A 20,257-nucleotide genomic window follows, 5' to 3' on the forward strand; every position below is an offset into this window, starting at 1 on the left:
TAAATCTGTTACCTTGTAATTCCAAGGAGTAAATTTGGTGCAGTTAGTGTGGGTACTTGAGCAAAATGTTCCTCAAGAATTCTTGTGCTTTTTGTAACAACTATTGTCTTCATTACTTGAAACACTTAAGACCTCTCCTTCCTAAGGCATATACATCATTTTATTAAAATATTTTGTATATGTTGCTTTCTTTGGGTGGAAAAATTATGTGTATGATAAAAACCAGATTGTCTTTTGTATAAAGCTATTTATAATTTTTCCAATAACTGCTTATATCTACTACTATATTAGTTATAGTGATTTTGCTTTTAAGGACTTAAATAGAAGAAAACTAATTGTTTTTGGAATAGTACTGTTCAAGAAACATGAAAGAAGTAATCAATGGCACTATCCCCATGAATCACTGAGGAAGTAATAGTTTGTTCATGCTGAGGTATTTTTGAAGGAATTCAAATACCTGTGGGACCATGTTAACAGGGTTCATTTTATTATTATTTATATTTTAGGCCAAAGACTAGGAAGAGGTTACAATAAAAGTTACAGGATTATAAAGTCTAGGACTAGAAAAGAATTTAGAGATCCTCTAGTCCAGTCTTTCTGTTCTATAGATAATGTTAAGTAAGGAAGAAAAGACATATGCAGTCTAGGTTATAGGGATTTTTCTCATAATCTTGAAGAAATTGATAGCTAAAAAGAGCATGCTGAACACTGTATGCTACATAGGTTTATTGACCAGTCTGCTCTGAGTTTATTTATTTATAGACTATTTATTTATAGACTTGTGAGATACTAGTTCCAGGGATTGAACCTCAGCAGTAAAAGCACAGAGTCCTAACTTCAGGACCATCAGGGAATTCCCTTGAATTTATTTTAATTTTAAGTCAGTTTTAGATGCATCAAGTGTTGCTGGAAAAATAATATGACACACAGGAAAGCATTTTTCTTGTCCTTTAGCTATCAGTAATAACTACTAAGTCTGGCTCTGATTTTCATTGTCTTTCATTCATCAGAAAGATGAACAAGATACTGCATAACATAGATTAAAGAGATTAGGTTAGGTACTTTATAACTTTGTATTAAATAACTATTCTCCTGGGTTAGAGCACTAACCTATCAGGAAGCTTTGTATCTAGTCTTACCATATGCCTTGAGTTAGTTTTGTTTTTCTTTTTCTGTTTGTAAACTATGTAGCTCACTTTCAAATATAAATAATGCATTTTGGTGTGAAAATGCAGACATTAAAGGAATAAAGTGTTTTTATAGGTTGATCCTAAATTTTTGAGTATATTAAGTGATTTATATGCAAATATTGTCTTGCCTAAAAGAAATAGTTGTAATTGCTTAATTTTCATCATTCTGAAAGGTGGTTCAAAGCAGCTATGGTTCATCTTACCAAAGTCAGCCAGTTTCTTCACTGGCTGCTGTTAGAGCATATTGGAGTAATGATCATGCTTATCCCCCTCGGCTTAGTCTGTGAAGGCCTTATAGCACACCAGGGAGTGGGAATACCCACAGAACTTTCAAGAACAGGCTTTGTCATTTGCCACTGTTAGTGGTCATGATAATTATAAAAATTTAAGAAAATAGGATAGTCAAAAGTCAGACTTTGAATTTTAAACACAAGTTCATCTTGTTTGTTACATCTTGTTATAAATAGGACTGTGGGAGGAAAACATAAGTTTTAGGATATCTTCTGTGTCATTTAGAATAGCTACTCACCTGGATGAGAAAAGTGCTGATTGTTTTAGAGAAGCAGAGCAAGAGGAGTTGGGTGGTTTGGTTTCAGGGCTTTACAAAGCTGTATTGATATTTGGGGGTAGAAATGCTTTTTCTTTCCACATATTCATGAGTTTGAGAAGAAATGCTACTAAGTATTAATAACCTGAGAAGTTCGGGCTTTTTTTCCTTATTTTTTTTAGGAACAGTACCTTCATATGTTAAAAGATTTTTCATGAACAGATTTCATGACACTTAACCATAATCCATATTCTCTGGATATCAAGTGTCATCCCTGACATCCAGTCTGAATATTACTTAGTGTTTGTGTGACATTTGTGTTAGCAGCATGAACGTAATTCTGTATCTTGTGGTGTTTGGTGTGTATTATGTTAATTTTAGTGCTGAATTTTTTAAAGCCGTTCTATTTTAGTGACTTCTGGAATGATAGGTAGAGCACTGTAACATGGCTTGGTTAGTTTCCATTGCCCTTACATGAGCTTTGTCACTTTGTACAATTTGTTGCCTCTTACAGGCATGACAGTTTCAGGAGTTGAAGAGGAAAACTGCATGTTAAAGGTTATGACAAATAGATTGTCTTTATTTCCTTCTCTCATACTACTTTACAAATAGAGTCACTTTTTTTTCATAACATTCACTGGAAACACCACATTATTTGAAACATATTCTTTTTTGACAGTCATTAGTGTATCAGTGCCTTTTAACATTTTTAAATATTTTAAGATTTAGTATGCCCGAAACCCCTGTAAAGAATTTTGTCCACTGTATATAATATGGGTTTTGGTCAGAATAGTAATAGATATGTTTAAATTTTAATTGAGTTAAAATTGGTCAGACAGTGTATATTCATTGAACAAAAAATTTTTATGATGGGGAAAATCAGACATTTGAGAGGAAAATAAAATACTGTACCCAACCAAGATTTGATAGCATATATTTTCTTATACTTTCACTTCTCTTGCCTTTTTATCCTTTGAGAAGATTCTTAAAATTCTAGGTATGCTGCCTTATCATTATTATTATTATTTTCAGTGACTTAACTAAAAGAGTGTGTGTAATGGCAGTGAACAGAAACTACAATCTAAACATTTGCTCATTAACTCATAAGGTATAGTAGTCTGATGTGATGTGTAACCAAAAAAGGTTTCAAATGTAGAAACATGAAAGGTTCCTTAATTATTTGAAGTGAATTAGTAAAAAATACTCTCTGGAATTTTGTTTTGAAATCTCTTAACTCAGTTCTTTCCATTGAGATTTTTGTTTTGTACCTCTAGTAACTGCTCCTGGGCATTCAGATTTTTATATTTATGTATGTATTCCAGATACATTATTATCTTTTTGAAAAAGATGTTAGTTGACTTAGCCAGTTTCTAGGATTTGTAAAATGAAATATAATGTTTTGTTTCTAACTGTTATTCACACTCTGATGTTACAAATATTAGGGACCTGAGCAGATTCCCACTTCAACCACAATGCTTCTCTTAAGCGTAATTCATCTCTACATACATATTCTATGTGAAAGAAAATTTAGAGCCCTCCTTTTTAAAAAGCTTTCTTGCTTTGCATAAAACTTGAAAGTATTTAATTTCAAAGTTATATTGATATTAAAACATAGATTCAGTCTTGTCTTAAAAGTGTATTACAATTTATTTCTTGCCATTTTTGTGTAAAATTTACAGAAAGAGTGTTACACCGTGCGCTCCAAAGGTAATGTCTCATTACTCTAAGGCTCTCTCTTTTTCTTTCTTTACCTTTATTTATCTCTTTAATCCTATTGTTATATGCATTGAACCATTTTAAGAAAAAAGCTTTCTGCTTGATCTGTGGCAGCAGTACATGTAAAATAAGTGTATTTTATTGTTCATAGTAAATCCTGGGAAGTATAATTTTAATTTCAGTGGCCTGTTACCACCAAGTTCCCACACATCTTGGGGAGTGAGGTATATCGTATATAATGGTTTATATCTCATTTCAGTACAGAACTGTTACTTTCTGTATAAGGCCAAAATCTGCTTTAATAATGGTAAAAAAAAAAAAAAAAGTAGATTATTTTTTTGGAGTATCAGTCATACTTTTCTGTTTCTAGGATTTGTGAGGTTTAGATGAACCCTTGTGCATGTATTTTTAAAGCAGATTCAAAGGTGAGGGAAACTGGAAAATCAGTATCTGAATGACAGTAGAAAATGGAAATGTGAAAATATTGTAAGCTTTTCTAACTTGAAATGTTCTTGTGGTTATTTCTCCTTTAGGTGTGTTTTCATAAGCATGTATAAACTTACACATTTATGATAGCCCCTGGCTTTAAGGTCTTGACTTACTGGGCATATGTTATCACTACATTGGTCCTTACAGCTCTAACGTTTTGAAACATCAATAAAGAGTTGGTGGGGTGAGGTTTCTTTGTCTATTTTAGTAGAATTGAAGGGCTAGGATCAAGCATATCATTGCATATCATTTTTTTCCCTTGCCCATCAGCCCAATTCCAGTAAGCCTGCTTTCCCTTGGAATTTCTGCTCCTAGAATGTGGGCTGAGAACTCCAGAGGGCTTCTTTTTGTTAAGCTACTTCCAGTATTCTTATTATATAGCTTAACCCAATTAAATCATAAGTTTGTATTTCTGCATCCTGAATTGCAGATGCAAGTAATAGTTATTCACGCCTGTTTAGGCATATTGGGCCAGTTGAAATTTATCCTTGATAACATTGCTCTTGTCTTCATTTGTTCTCTTTACTAGTGCACTAAAGGATTGAGTTTGTGTTCAGTTCTCACTTGAATTAAAAACAAAACTTGAATCTGTCATAAAGGTTCTATTCTCAAATTGAGTTTCAAGTAGTATGTTGCTGCATCACTGCAGTAAGTTCAAATTTTTAATCACACCATTTGTTCCAAAGATTGGCCCTAAGATGGTTTTTACAGCACTTCTATTAACCAGGGTACAAACTGAATTGGATTCTGTATGTTTTAAAAAAATACGTAGACTTTTCCTCAATACCAGAATATCTGAGAGTTGTGAGAGAAAGACCCAAGGAAGGGAAATATATCTAATACATCATTGTTTTCACTGCTACATGTTTGAGACTGATCCTTTACATTATAGAACATTTTTTACCTTTCAAATTTTTACCTCTTTCCATCTTTCATACAGTGGAATCACTGTCTAGCATATGTCCTAATTTTTACTGTCTTTACTGTGCTTAGTGAAGTTGCATAATTATGGGAAGCACATTTCTGTATTAAAGTTACTGTCAGGATAGTTTTTGGATGCTCCTTTCATGATTTAAGCATCAGTGCCTCACCATTTGCTACATTTTCTTTTTCTTCTTTCTTCTGTTTTTATTCATTTTTATGGTTACATTGGCTTAAACAACCACTTCTCAATCTTCTAGGGAAAATTTGAGTTTTAAACTCAAGATTCCCTTTAAAATTCTGCCACTTCTTGAGTTGATATTTTAATTTTTTAAAGCTAAACTGTAGTAATGTTACAGAACTAAAAATTCTTAATGTGAATATATGTGTTATATTTCCTGATGGAATAATATTTTTTAGTATTGAAGGTTAAAATTATGTTTTATTGAATTATATTTCTTAGAGTTTCCTTAAAATGATTATAATAATTGACATTAGAGCTTCTAGTGCAATTGACTGCTTTAACATGGTCTGATAATCCAGTGACCATTCTCTCAAATACTATTTCTCTTTCTCATAAACGAAGATGTTTGTGATAGAGTCTAGTTATCTACTTTTGAATTTTTTTCCACTGTAATTCACATAGTCTGAAGATCTGTGAAAATGCTATGGGAAAACCAGCTTGGGTTCAAAATATCTTAACCATAATATACCCCATAGGCTTCCCAAGAGTGGCTATCTGCCAATTTGTGACTGTAAAGCAACCAGTTGGATGTTTTTTGGGCCATGGAAATGTAAAGTATTTGTAATGTTATCTACGATTATTTACTTTGTGGTCAGAAGTGTTGGCAGATAGAAAATTTACTCCCTATTGCGTTTTCTGAGTTGTTTTGAGTGGCAGTTTAAGTGAAGCAAGAGGGGCAGGAAATTCTAAAAACGACTCCTGAGGCCTACCTCCAACTACCTGCCTAAAAGATGCAGACTAACTCAGTATGAAAAATAACTAGTAGAAAAACTCAATTAAGTGTGTGGGGCACTTGTTAAGTGTTGATCACACTTTTCTTTCCATAAGCAAATGGCTAGATGTTTTTTATTCTTGTTTAATTATCTTGATAAGTTTTGAGTTTGTATTTGTTTTTGTTATTGTCATTGTTTCAGATTTGAGAGTAACTTTAATTTTAATGTATATTTATGCTGTATATTTCAAACCTATTTCACATATATGTGTGTATATATAGTCTTCATATTGGAGAGATAAAAGTTTGTAATACATTGTCATCTTGAGGGTATTTTTAATCAGTAAAATGACTACTATTGCTGTTTTTAAGCTTATTAAGTTTAGATGTGTATCATGTTTAACTCTTTCCCCTTTTTATCTTTACCTCTTTGTTCTCTACATGCTGTGCTTTTAAACCATTCTGCTCTGTACACATGAACACCCGGTTTCCGCCGTCTTTGTGTTGGTGTTTGTTGCACAGTACCACAAAACCTGCTCCACACCTGGATGGGTAAGCGTTACATTCTTACTATTTTGGGGAGGTGTGCTGGTGGCCAGTCCAACCAATTAGACCATGGTGAACCCTCAAGGGGGCACTCTTGACCTCTGGGTTATTCTCTCATAGCCAAGCTCTCCCTAAGTATCACAGGATGCAGTAGTCTTGAGATCACATGTCACTAAAGGGCTCATGGATGGTGTCTCAGTATCAAGTGCAATCTGATTGTTATACTCTTTACTGTAAAATAGTTAAGAATCATTGTTTTAAAAGCAGAAAACTAAGGCCCAGTTTGAGCAGCTTTTTTTTTTTCCTTTTATGAAGCAGAACTTCTAATTTCCTTCTAGTTGCTTCATACATCAGACACTTTTATTTTCAGGTCTGTGAACATATCATTTACAACAGTTGTCTTGATTACTGCTCTTGGCTTAACTATCATCAAACCAGTTTTTCTTGAATTTGTATTTTGACAGGGTGCATGTTGTCTTTGGACTAGTTATTTCTGGTTTTGAAGTAATCGAACAAATTGAAAATCTGAAAACTGATGCTGCAAGTAGACCTTACGCAGATGTACGAGTTATTGACTGTGGGGTGCTTGCCACAAAGTCAACAAAAGACGGTAAGAGTGTTTTTTGAGAGCAGAGGGAGCTAGGATACAGGTAACACTTGTTAAAAACTAAAACTTAAAGATACCTCCTAGATTTCAATAGTGGAAGAAACTCCCATGAGGAGTATATCAATAGCCCTGATGCCTCCATATCATACCCTGTATCCAATCCATCAGGAATCTTTCCAGCTCTGACCTTTTCTTTTTATTTCACCTGTTGTCAACTCGGTCCAAACCCAAATATCTTTTACCTGGGTTATTCCAATAGCTTCACTATTGTTCACTTTGCCTCCGTCATTGCTTCTGTATAATCTTTTCTCAGTAGATAGCTTCCTAACTGGTCTTCTTGCTTACACTTGATCCTCTACAGTCCTCAGCAGCAACCAGAGCCAACTTCTCCAAGGGCTCCCTCTCTGTCAACCAAAACTAAAGTCTTTACAGTGGTCTGTAAGGGATTCTGGCTTTCTGCTGTTTCTCTAATCTGTCCATATTCATTGTCTTCCCAGCAGCGTTAATCTTTACTCAGACATGCCAGACACTTGGGGACTTTGTGCTAGCTGTTCCTTCTATCTGGAATACTCATTGTTCAGATATCTGCATGACCCCCATCCCTCGCTTCTTTCAGGTCTCTGCTCAAATGTTATCTTAAGTTACCTCGATTTGCCTTATTCACTCTACTCTGTGTTTTCCTCCCTCTTCTTTAAGCATTTATCATGTTATGTTATGTAGTTACTTATTTTCTTATCTGACTGAACTAATATATAGACTTCATGAGGGCTTTGTTACCTTACAGTGTCAGCAGCAAATTGTATTATCAACTTGAAAAAAAAGTTTATTTAAATGTTTAGTGTGCTTTATATAAAACATGTTTTATAATACTTGGTAATCATTTTTTTTTTTACTCTGAAAGGTGGGCAGTGAAATCCAGTACTAATACTTATATTACTATTTATTAAAAGTTTTTGAGAAAAAAAGGAAGAAGCCAACTCATTCAGAAGTCTCGGATTCCTCTTCCAATTCCTCATCCTCTTCAGAATCATCTTCAGAAAGTGAAATTGAACATGAGAAAAGCAGAAGAAGGAAACATAAGAGGAGACCGAAAGTTAAACACTCTAAAAAGAGACGAAAGGAAGCAAGCAGTTCAGAAGAGCCAAGGAATAAACATATAATAAGCCCAAAAGGGTAAGTATGAGACACCAGGGTAGTCTTACCTAAAAAACAAACACCCTGGAATGGAAACAGTATGTGTGATTTTGTAAACTTATCTTTGTTACTTGTTGTTGAAAAGGATAGTATTTTAGGAAGTTTATATTGAAATCTTGCAAATCTAAGGGTAGCACAGATGTTTTATATCAAAGATTTATGCATTTGTAGGTAAAAACAACCCCTAAAACTCTCAAAGAAAGGATCATTTGGCAATTCTTATATCAGAATTTTAGTGCAGTGACTGTTTCACTTGTTCATGTTTTATATGTTCTGTTTATGAAAATTTTCTTAACCTTTTTAGTGGGATTTGCAAGGTATCAGTAGTTTTGCTGTTAATTATGTTATTATATTGTTATTTAATATTAAAAATTTAGATATGCACATTTTAATTGGTGATTTGATTTGTTCTTTCTAAGTCACTCTGAGAGGAGTGATACCAATGAAAAAAGATCTATTGATTCAAATGCTAAAAGGGAAAAGCCTGTGGTCCGCCCAGAAGAGATTCCTCCAGTGCCCGAGAACCGATTTTTACTGAGAAGGGATATGCCTCTTGTCACAGTGGAGCCTGAACCGTAAGGATGATTAACCTACATGTTTTCGTTTCTCTGAGTGATGATTCCTGTCAGCTCATTGCAGGTCCACCCTCATTTATTGAGCGTGACCCGTAGTCAAAGCACTTTGAAATATACTGTGGGAGATACTGGATTCATGAGTGCCGTGGACCCTACCTTTCAAAATTCATATTCTACTAATAGAGAAAGGGAATTTGCCAAGTTGACCTGGGAGAGTTCTTAGTGGAGATCTGGGAAGATTTCATTACTAACTTCATTTACTTAACCTTTCATTAGAGGTGAGATTTTGGTTACCAGAACAGAGGGTTAATTGAACTCTTTGGGTCCAGTCAGGTTTTAAAACATACTCCAAATAGTGGTGCAAAATTATTGCATGGTGACTGAGGGTATAATTTAGTATCATATATTACAGTTGTTAACTTACTCAGTGGTTACGCCTCTATATTAGAAAAGCTAAAAGGTAGCTTTAGATTTGGTCTCAAAAAGTAGTAATTAATGTATTTTGTGTGTTACACTCAAGTTTAGAATTGTTAAGAGAAATGTTTTATGACTAGAAATACCATAAAGTGGTTGGTGTAATTGGCAATTGAAGAGTTATTTTGAAGTCTGAGAAGTTATAGAGATGTCCCTGTTCACAGTCAAGTCTCTACATAAGATTATTGTTTAGACTGTTAGATATTTTAAAATTCTAAGAATTCTGTCTTGTGAACAAATCTTAGTGGAATTCTTTTTTCTTAAAATACAAAACACCATTCATTGATCAAATCCATCTAGTTGCCAGAAAGTAGGAAACTTGAAAGGTCAATTTCAGTGTCATCTAGTAGGGGTTGGCAAACTATAGTCCTCCATGGGCTAAATTCAGGTTGTTGTCTGGTTTTTTGCAGCCCATGAGCTAAATGTGACTTTTATGTTTTTAAATGTTTGTGGAAAAAAATCGAATAATAATATTTTGTGATATGTGAAAATTATATGAAATTCAAATTTCGGTGTCCATAAAGTTTTGCTGGAACACAGATACATCCATTTGTTCACTATTTTCTTGGGCTGTTTTTATGCTGTAGCAGCAGGATTGAGGAGCTGCAGAGGGTTTGTATGTGGTGCTGTCATTGTTACATATGCTCTTCAGTGCACTACACATCATGGTGTATTATATTTCAAATTTCATTGATAAAACATTTGTGAAAACTTGTTTTCTTTTTGTTACATAATCATCTTTAATTTTCTTCTTAGCCTAGAAATCCTAAAATACTTTCTCTTAAGACTTTTAAGAAAAAGTTTGCTGACCCCTATTACCTGTTTTTTTTTTTTCCATTTATTTTTATTAGTTGGAGGCTAATTACTTTACAATATTGTAGTGGTTTTTGTCATACATTGACATGAGTCAGCCATGGATTTACATGTATTCCCCATCCCTATCCCCCCTCCCACCTCCCTCTCCACCCGATTCCTCTGGGTCTTCCCAGTGCACCAGGCCCGAGCACTTGTCTCATGCATCCAGCCTGGGTTGGTGATCTGTTTCTGGTATTTTTTTAATGTATTTTATACCACTGTCTTGTATTTATGGTTGAATATCATTGATAAGTTTATTTGGTCATCACTCCTCTTTGGTTACATAATATCTTTGGAAGTTATATCCTGCAGAATTATTTTAAATCATAATTGATAGGTAGTTGTGTCATAACAAAGATAGCAAGTTGATCTATTTCATTAGAATGCTTGAGATTTGATCAGTCACTTGGGAGCTAAAATTAATGTGCTAAGAATGCAAGATATGCAATATGAATGGATAGGAAACAAGGAATGTCAGCCTTAGAGAGCTTGCCATCTTACTGAATTTGCCAGCAGTTAAGCTCATTATCACTTACACTTTGTTTAGCAGAAGCTGAGTTCTGCACTTGGTCTAATTCATTTGTTCTCATCTTCAGCTGCACTTAAGTGCAGTTTGGCAAGCTTTTAAAAATACCAGTTTATGGGCCATACAGCAGAGTAAATTGGAATGTTGTGGGGGAGGAGGTGGAGAGTGGTAACATAGGATCAGCATCTAAAAGATACCCAGATGAACATTAATTCATGCTGAACAGTTAGAGGCAGGTCATTTGGTTCAGTAATTTGTTCTTCATGAGGAAAATGAGGTAAACAGTTGTCTACCAAAAGTACCTACTTCTTTCATTGTGAGAATCAAATGATATCATGAATATGAAATAACCGAAAAAACTATAATATACTTTTTAGTTGAAGTTTTTTTATAGTGGTTTTGTATGTTTATCTGGAGCCAGATTTCTGGCTGGGAAAACCCTGTTATATCATGGTTGCAAAAGTCATGTTTCATTTCTCTGTGTGACGTTGGACAACATTCTTAACTGTAATCTTAAAATTCTTTATTTTTAAAAAGGAGTTGATAATAGTACCTACTTCATAGTATTGTTATGAGAATTAAATGAACTAATAATACCTTTAATGGTATCTATTAGCATTTATTTAAAGGATTCGTTTGATGAGAACCTACTTATAGCACAGGAAACTCCACTCAATGTTCTCTGTAGTGGCCTATCTGGGAAAAGAATTTCAAAAAAGAGTGGATATATATATATATAAATAACTGATTCACTTTGCTGTACACCTGAAAATAGCAAACATTGTTAATCATCTGTACTCCGATAAAGATTCAAAAAATAACAGAGGATTTGCTTAGAAAATTAGGTCATGTGGAGTGCCTCATTCTATAAAAGTGTTAGATCTAAATGAATTGTTTTTGTAGTAAAGGAGCATGAATTCTGCGTTTACACACTGAGAAAACTGCCTAGCATTTGCTTATTTTTAATTTTCAATCTTCTTTTCCAGGAAAATTCCTGATGTTACACCCATTGTAAGTGACCAAAAACCATCTGTGTCAAAGTCTGGACGGAAGATTAAAGGAAGGGGCACAATTGTATGTGTGTTAAAACTTAATTTTTTTCAAATTAGTTATCTGAGCAGTAAAATGTTTTTACCTGTAGGCAAATCTTAGCTTTAATCTTATGTATAGTCTGAAGTCTGTCCAAGGAGCTAATTGTATTCTCTTAATTAATATGTAGTTATGCGAAGGCACTGCTGTTAGATCAGTGTTTACTGCTATGTTTGAATGGGTTTAAATACTGAAATGAATGTGAAATAGTATGTTCAGAAATCTTAGTATGTTGAATAAGCTAATGAGTATAACCATTAGGACTTCTAAGCAAAAGTTTATGTGTGATTACAGGTGAATATCTGCCTTTCCTATTTTTTTTAGTTTGATCTAACTTTATACCATCCTTATGGTACTTCAGTCATTATTGCATTTGAATGGTGTCCAAGATTGAGTCTTATACTTACCTGTCCTATAACAGATTACAGTTGGGAAGTATTTTTTAAATAGTTATTCCTAACTTTGTTTTTAAAGCGCTATCACACACCTCCAAGATCAAGATCCTGTTCTGAATCAGATGATGATGATAGCAGTGAAACTCCTCCTCACTGGAAAGAAGAAATGCAGAGATTAAGAGCATATAGACCACCTAGTGGAGAGAAATGGAGTAAAGGAGATAAGTAAGTATAAGTACAGTCCTATCTCTGCTATATTTTAAGTCTTAAGGGGATAGAGACATACTTCTGGATTTTTCACTAAAGATTTATATTTAAAATTAGATTGTGACCAGAAAATACATTTGGGAATGCTTGATGAAATGGAAGGAGAGATGATTGGCTTTGTAAATCAAAATTCTATTTTCTCTCACAAGACCATTACCCTACTGAATTTCTTAAGGATTTCTTGTTTAATTTTAGCAATAATCAGGACTTTATTTTAAAAAATTACATAGCAGATTCTTTCATAGCCTTTTGTTTTTGTGGTCACTAATGGGTAGATAAGAAAATTTGTAGCCAGTGTGTGTATTAACTTCTGACCCTAGGGACTATTGCTTCTTCAGCAGTGTACCATCTCTTGTCTTCAGTGACACTCCACAGTGGAATATCTATTTTAGAAGTGGGGCTGGCCCCAGAATAGCTAGTGCAAAATATACCAATGGAACCCTGGTAGAATTCCTGGTAGAATTCTCTTTCTCTGTGGCCATCCAGCAGAATGGTTCAGAATTAAAAGAGGGGGGACAAGGTGTGTGATCTGCTGTGTGCAAGCGGTATAGATATGGTAGCACTGAGAACAGTTTTGAGCTCTGATGTTAGCACTGATACTGTAAAGGCTGCATCTTAGTTTTCGTTGACTTTTCCCCCAATTTCTGTACTAAGTAGTTTAACTAAAACCTTAACAGAAAGTCACTGATTACCTCTATGATCCTGAGATAAAACAATAGTCATGCTAATTTCTTAAGGAGAGGCAGGCCTCCCTGGTAGCTCAGTGGTAAAGAATCTGCCTGCCAATGTAGGAGATACGGGTTCAGTCCCTGATCTGGGAAGATCTTACACGCCTTGGAGCAACTAAGCCTGTGTGCCACAACTGTTGTTCTGTGCCTGGGAGCCGCAACTTCTTAAACCTGTGTGCCCTAGAGCCTGTGCAAGAAAAGCCACCACAAGGAGAAGCCCACACAATGCAACTAGAGAGTAGCCTCTACTCACCACAACTAGAGAAAGCACACACAACAATGAAGACCCATCACAGCCAAAATAAATAAGATTATTTTTTTAAAAAAAGAAAGAAAAAGAGGCTTGTCAGGAATTCCCTGGTGATCAAGTGATTAGGACTTGGAGCTTTCACTGCCAGGTCCCAGGTTCCATCCCTGGTCGGGGAACTAAGATCTCACAAGCCATGCAGCCAAAAAAAAAAAAGGAGGCTTCTCTTAGAGTTTCAGCAGTTACCCTGTATCTACAGAGAATCAGCAAATTGTTTGGGAATTTGATTTGACTTCCTCAGAAATTATTCTTGGATGCAGAGCATTATTGAGCAGATCAAAGCCAGGAATTTTATAGATCAGCAGTGCTTTTATAATTACTTGGTTTGCTTTTTAAAACTATTTTCCTATCAAATTTGAAAATTCCTGATATGACTCTGGAAAAATCCTTTTGTAAGTGAATCTGTTAAATAGTTGTTTCTTTGAAGTTTTATAATTTCAGGACCAAGCCTATCAACTATTTGCTTTATCCTTCCTACATGTGCTTAAAGCATTGATAGAGTTAGTACTTGGTTGTTAACTAGGCTATTGTTGATGCCTAGTGTTGACGGCAAATGTATTTTAATTTTAAAGCATAGAAAACATGCTTGTAAATAACTGCCTGCATATTATGTCCTTTTTATAGGTTAAGTGACCCCTGTTCAAGCCGATGGGATGAAAGGAGCTTATCCCAGAGATCCCGATCATGGTCCTATAATGGATATTATTCAGATCTGAGCACAGCAAGACACTCTGATGGTCACCATAAAAAACGCAGAAAAGAGAAAAAGGTTAAGCATAAAAAGAAAGCTAAAAAGCAGAAACATTGCAGAAGGCACAAACAGACTAAGAAGAGAAGGATTATTGTACCGTCTGACATAGAATCCTTAAAATCTTCAACCCGACGAGTGAAATCCTCATGTGATAGAGAAAGGAGATCTCATACTTCCTCATCGTCATCTCATCACTCGTCCAAGAGGGATTGGTCTAAATCTGATAAGGATGACCAGAGCTCTTCAACCCATTCCAGCAGAGACTCATACAGATCAAAATCTCACTCACAGTCTTATTCTAGAGGAAGCTCAAGATCAAGGACTGCCTCAAAATCTTCATCACATTCTCGAAGTAGATCAAAGTCCAGATCTAGTTCTAAGTTGGGGCACCAAAGAACAGCATCAAAATCACCAAGAAGAACAGCCTCTCAATTAAGTGAAAATAAACCTGTTAAAACAGAACCTTTAAGAGCAACAGTGACACAAAATGAAAATGTTGTAGTACAACCAGTGGTGGCAGAAAATATTCCTGTTATACCACTGAGTGACAGCCCCCCTCCTTCAAGGTGGAAGCCTGGGCAGAAGCCCTGGAAGCCCTCTTATGAGCGAATCCAGGAAATGAAAGCTAAAACAACCCATTTGCTGCCCATCCAAAGCACTTACAGTTTAGCAAATATTAAAGAGACTGGTAGTTCATCGTCCTACCATAAAAGAGAAAAAAATTCAGAAAGTGATCGTAGTGCTTATTCAAAATACAGTGATAGAAGTTCAGAAAGTTCACCAAGGTCAAGGAGCAGATCTTCTAGGAGTAGATCTTATTCCAGATCATACACAAGGTCTCGAAGTTCAGCTAGTTCACATTCACGGTCTAGGTCTCCCTCATCTAGGTCTCATTCACGAAATAAATACAGTGACCATTCACGGTGTAGTAGATCATCTTCATACTCTTCTGTTAGCAGTGATGATGGAAGACGAGCCAAGAGAAAATTTAGATCCAGTGGGAAAAAAAGTTACACCTCAAATAGAAGGCACAGCAGCAGCTCTGAAAAAGCACTTCGTAACAGATATGTCAAAGGCAGAGACAAGTCTTCATGTCATAGAAAATACAGTGAAAGCAGATCATCTTTAGATTACTCTTCAGACAGTGAACAGTCAAGTGTTCAGGTTACACAGTCAGCCCAGGAGAAGCAAGTCCAAATGGAAGTGAATAATAAACAGGAGAGAAACAGAGATGAAGAGAAATCTAAGCCTGAACGGGAATGGCCTCGTTCAAAAAAAAGAACTTTGAAAGAAAATCTTTCTGATCACTTTAGAAATAGCAGTAAGCCCAAAAGGAAGAATTATGCTGGGAGTAAATGGGACTCTGAGTCAAATTCTGAACGAGATGTAACTAAAAACAATAAAAGTAGTCCCCGGCCATCTTCTGATAAGGAGGAAGGTGAGGCCACTTCGGATTCTGAGTCAGAGTCTGGTGAAATTCACATCAAAGCCAAACCCACAACTAAGTCTTCAGCAAATGCTTTACTGCCTGATGGTAACGGTGCCTGGAAATCAAGCAAACAGCGCTCCTCAACCTCTGATTCTGAGGGATTCTATTCCAATTCAGAAAACACTAGAGGAAAGCCACGCAAGCATAAACACAGCTCAAAGGAGAATATTAAAAGGGAACACACCAAAAAGGCAAAAGAGAAATTAAAAGGAAAAAAAGATAAAAAGCACAAGATTCCAAAACGAAAACAAGCATTTCACTGGCAGCCTCCGCTAGAATTTGGTGAAGAGGAGGAGGAGGAGATTAATGAAAAGCAAGTTACTCAGGAGGCAAAAGAGAAAAAACAAGTTTCTGAAAATAGTGAAACCATAAAAGAAAGTATTCCCCAAACCGAGAAGCCTTGTGAAGACGGCAGCCTTCCAGGTAAACATAGCACAACAGTTTCATCAGATATTGATCAGCCTACTAAAGATGATGTTAAACTCAGCATTTCTCCTGTTACTGTAAACACTGATGAAAATGTAGTCAGTTCTCCTCCAAATATTCAGCAGATTGAAGAGAGCATCCCAAGTGGAGCAGAGGATATGCTTCAAGCAGATGACAACATGGAGATTTGCACTCCCGATCGGAGCTCCCCAGCAAAGGCCGAAGGGGCTTCCCCTCTAGGAAATTCAAGGCTTGATACCCCGGATATAAGCATTGTTCTAAAGCAGGATATGCCAGCAGAGTATCCTGAGGCAGAGTTGAGAAAACAGGAAAGCAGCATGTCAGAAATCAAAATGGTGGGTGAGATGGGAAAACAAGATAGCAGCTCTGCCAGCTTGGCCAGTGCTGTAGAAAGTACCATAAAGAAAGAGGTAGCTGAGAAAAGTCAGACCAGCCTCATGGATAATAAATGGAAGCCCCTACAAGGTGTGGGGAACCTTGCAGCACCATCTGCTACCACATCCAGTGCTACGGACATTAAGGCATTGACTGCTGTGCCTGAAGTGAAACCACAGGGTTTGAGAATAGAAATTAAAAGCAAAAATAAAGTTCGGCCTGGGTCTCTCTTTGATGAAGTTAGAAAGACGGCACGCTTAAACCGGAGGCCAAGAAATCAAGAGAGTTCAAGTGATGAGCAGACACCTAGTCGAGATGGTGATAGCCAGTCCAGGAGTCCAAGTAGATCTAGAAGTAAGTCTGAGACCAAATCAAGACACAGAACACGGTCTGTCTCCTATAGTCACTCAAGAAGTCGATCGAGAAGTTCCACATCATCTTATCGGTGAGTGTTACTCTCTTTCCTTTTTGTCTCCCAAGCGGAGTCTGTTACCGTTTTGTTTGGGAGAACATCAGAGTTAGGGACAAGATCACTATTTCCAAATATCTTGGAGGAAATAAGGAGAAGTCTTGTGCTATGTGACTCACAGAGCAGACTGAAGACACAGGGAGTAGAGATTTCAGGGGAAGAAGTTTGGTCTCAGGGTAAAAAACTATTGCTATCAGTTAAAGCTCCCTGATATTTGCAATGCGTTGCCGTGATAGGGGACAGGGTCTCCATCTTTAAAGGTGTGAGCCCACTCTCTGCTATCACTCATGCCTTAGAAGGGAATCTTGTATTTACGGAATATGTAGGATTTAGAAATCAGTAATTTAAGGCTCCATTTTATACAAGTGGAAGGTGAGGGCCAGAGAGGCAAAATTAGCTGCCCCAAGACATGCATCTAGTTGATCTTTATTCAAGGGGCAGGAAATGGTAAAAAATAATCATCTTTTGATTGATTGATTGATTGATTTTTGGTTCAGGTTACATCTAACTTTTGTCATTGACATAGACTGGATAATGCAGAGAATCAGCATTTTTACAACTGAAAAAAATGGTGGTGGTGGTATGAAGTTAACTAATTTGTATTCTTTTCTTATAAACTTTTCATGGTTTTACCTCACTGCCTCTTACTCATATCCTTTATTATTTTGTGCTTGATTTTTCATCACTTTAACTTAAAGTAGACTCAGAATCTTTAAGTTTTTTCTTCCTAGTTTTTATCAGTCGTTTTTTTCCCATACGCAGATTTCTTTAAAAACAGGAACCAACATTTACCATCTATAATAACCATCTCCCGTTTACTTTTCAATTGCTTGCAGTTTGTAGTCTGTGCCTTCCCTCCCCTTATCTCACTCAGCTGACTTAAGATTTTCAGGTACTTCTGCATGGCCACTGCCAGGGCATGTTTTCAGTCCTTCTGGAAGCCCTCTGCTGGCTTTCCTCATCCCTTAGACCATTCCATGCTTGAGTATGGGCTTCTCTTCTCCCTCCTGCTTTGATTCACAGCAAGCCCCAGAGAGCTGGTGAATTCTGGCCTTTCCTCTCTGGGTTCATAGTCTAGATGCAGGTGCCTGTTGAGCTTCGCCAGTCTGCTGTCTGCTCATTGTCTACCTACCATTCACCCTCAGATAACTCTGAGCTGTTGGTGGTTCTGGTCACTGTCATCTTCCTTCCTACCTCTGCCTTTGGAGTGGGTAGTATTTCATTTCATAAATGCTGAGAATTTTGCTCTTAAGTTGAGCAGCTCACAGATGGTAGACTTGAGATAGCTAAACCGTGCCTCCCTATTTTGGTTACCCACCCAGGCCTGACTCCCCTTCTGGCCTGTGAACTCCCTGGAATCAAGGACTGTTTGCTACTCATCTTTCAGTCACCCCACAGAGTTACCCTGTAATTGTTTGAGTAAATGACTAGAATCTTATGAGAACAGAATGTCTTTGCAAATAAACTGCACCTGTCTTCCAGAACATAAGTATATACTAACTACAACCTGTGACGATATTACGTTAGTAGCACATACACAGGGGTATTGTTCTGATCCTGAATGACAGGTCCAAACTAGGGGGAAAAGGATTGGGAGCCAAGTGAATGCAGGGTGGGGGCAAAATTGCATTAATTTTCTTGTTTGTTTTATTAAATATTAAATATGTATAAATTTTTTAATCATTAAGGTATAAAACATACAAATGATTAAGGTATAGAAAACAATTTTCTATCTTAAAAAATAGAGCTTTGATATAATAGAACCCAACTAAAGCTACCCTACTTTCTCTCTTCTCTCCAAGAGTTAAATATTATTCTAAACTTCTGTTATAATTTTCTTGTTTTTCTTTGTTGTCTTTCTATAAATGTTTCTATCTGTATATAATGTTTTTTGTTGTTTTCAAATAGAACCCTTTTTTTATATGTATAAATGTTCTACATTTGCCTTTTTCACTCAACATTATGTTCCCAAGGTTTAACTGTGTTGATACATGTAAATGTAGTTAATTTTCCTACTTTAGGATATTTCAATATATATCTGTGTTAATTTTTTTAAAACCCATTCTGCTGTTAATGAAGATTTGGATTGTTTCCTCTTACTGGTATTACAGAAACGGCTCCTCTGAACATACCTGTAACAGCCTTTTCTGTTTTTTCTTTATTTCATTCTGTTCAGTTTAAACTCTCATTAGCCATCTCTTGTCATACCTGCTGTGAGGAGTTTATGAGAGACCTTTCCAAAGACCTTTCCTCTATTGGGTTTTCCCGCTCCTGCCCTACTAGTAATTAATCTTTTAACAGCATAATGAGTTAATATAATTATATTTTTTCCACTCTTAATTGTAGATCAAGAAGCTACTCTAGAAGTCGGAGCAGAGGGTGGTATAGCAGAGGCCGCACAAGGAGCCGGAGCAGTTCCTATCGCAGTTACAAAAGTCATAGGTGAGCTGGTGAATCCCACCCTGCAGTATGATTTCCCATCTGTCTCCCTGCACAGGCAGGATGGAGTACCCATTGAAAAGGGTCTTGTCATTGCTCAATACCAAACCAGTGTCCCCCCTGTGTCTTCCCCTTCCCCACCCAGTTCTTCTCCAGTGACTTTCTTTATGTGCACCTCATAGAAGAATTATGTAAAGCTTAAAACCTTTCCTGTGAAACCCAACAGGCTTAAAAAAAAAAAATTCCAGTATGCTTTTAATATGAAAAATTAAATAAATATAGCTGCTGGATTTCATTGTGTTTTCTCCTTAATGGGTAAATAAATGCCTAGATTTTTTTATGTAGCCTGTCCTGATTCACAAATTGATGGTCCCTCATGTGGTTACTCTTAGAACATCCAGCAGGAGCAGATCCAGGAGCAGCTCCTATGATCCCCGCAGTCGGTCCAGGTATGGACAGGGACTGGGAAACCACCCTTTAATTCCCGTTTTAAAGGTGTTGTATTTCATGGGAAAACATGTCTTTGACTTTTTAAACAGTTTTTATTTGTTGACCCATTTTGCTCTAATGTCAAAAGTGATACTTGATGTCAAATTGTAATGGCAGGGGTTTATTGACTATAATTGCCTATAAGATGCACCAGATTCAGTTGCACTAACTCAGTGTCAACTTTGTGATATTTTTCAATGCAGAAAAGAAATTAACGTTTTGTTTTGGTTTGGTTTTCTGAAATTAACGTTTTGCTGTTTAATATGGTAAGTCTGATTTGGGGCAGTTTTATTAAATGTTTCCAGTACGTGTTATGCACATATATCTTCATTCTATTGTATAGTGCTATATGATACATATATATATATATATATATATATATATATATATATATAGTTAGTTAGTTCTATGAGGAC

General features: G+C 36.1%; 1 protein-coding gene across 8 annotated transcripts in view; it reads left to right on the plus strand.

The window, feature by feature from the left end:
• The window catches only part of NKTR (natural killer cell triggering receptor), a 40,660-nt gene that overhangs the window by 15,866 nt on the left and 4,537 nt on the right, over positions 1–20,257 (plus strand). For 4 of the 8 annotated variants that reach the window (XM_065933115.1, XM_065933113.1, XM_065933114.1 and 1 more), the window contains 9 exons: positions 6,342–6,371; positions 6,830–6,975; positions 7,923–8,145; positions 8,586–8,741; positions 11,583–11,670; positions 12,160–12,305; positions 14,007–16,889; positions 19,260–19,355; positions 19,745–19,801. In XM_065933115.1, coding sequence (XP_065789187.1) covers positions 6,342–6,371; positions 6,830–6,975; positions 7,923–8,145; positions 8,586–8,741; positions 11,583–11,670; positions 12,160–12,305; positions 14,007–16,889; positions 19,260–19,355; positions 19,745–19,801 — 3,825 coding nt within the window. Of the gene's footprint in view, positions 1–3,367; positions 6,372–6,829; positions 6,976–7,922; positions 8,146–8,585; positions 8,742–11,582; positions 11,671–12,159; positions 12,306–14,006; positions 16,890–19,259; positions 19,356–19,744; positions 19,802–20,257 lie in introns of those variants that run through there. The other 4 variants (XR_010662958.1, XM_065933119.1, XM_065933118.1 and 1 more) reach the window with 3 other exon arrangements.

The sequence above is a fragment of the Muntiacus reevesi genome, chromosome 4, assembly GCF_963930625.1.
Source record: "Muntiacus reevesi chromosome 4, mMunRee1.1, whole genome shotgun sequence".
NCBI classification, from domain to species: domain Eukaryota; kingdom Metazoa; phylum Chordata; class Mammalia; order Artiodactyla; family Cervidae; genus Muntiacus; species Muntiacus reevesi.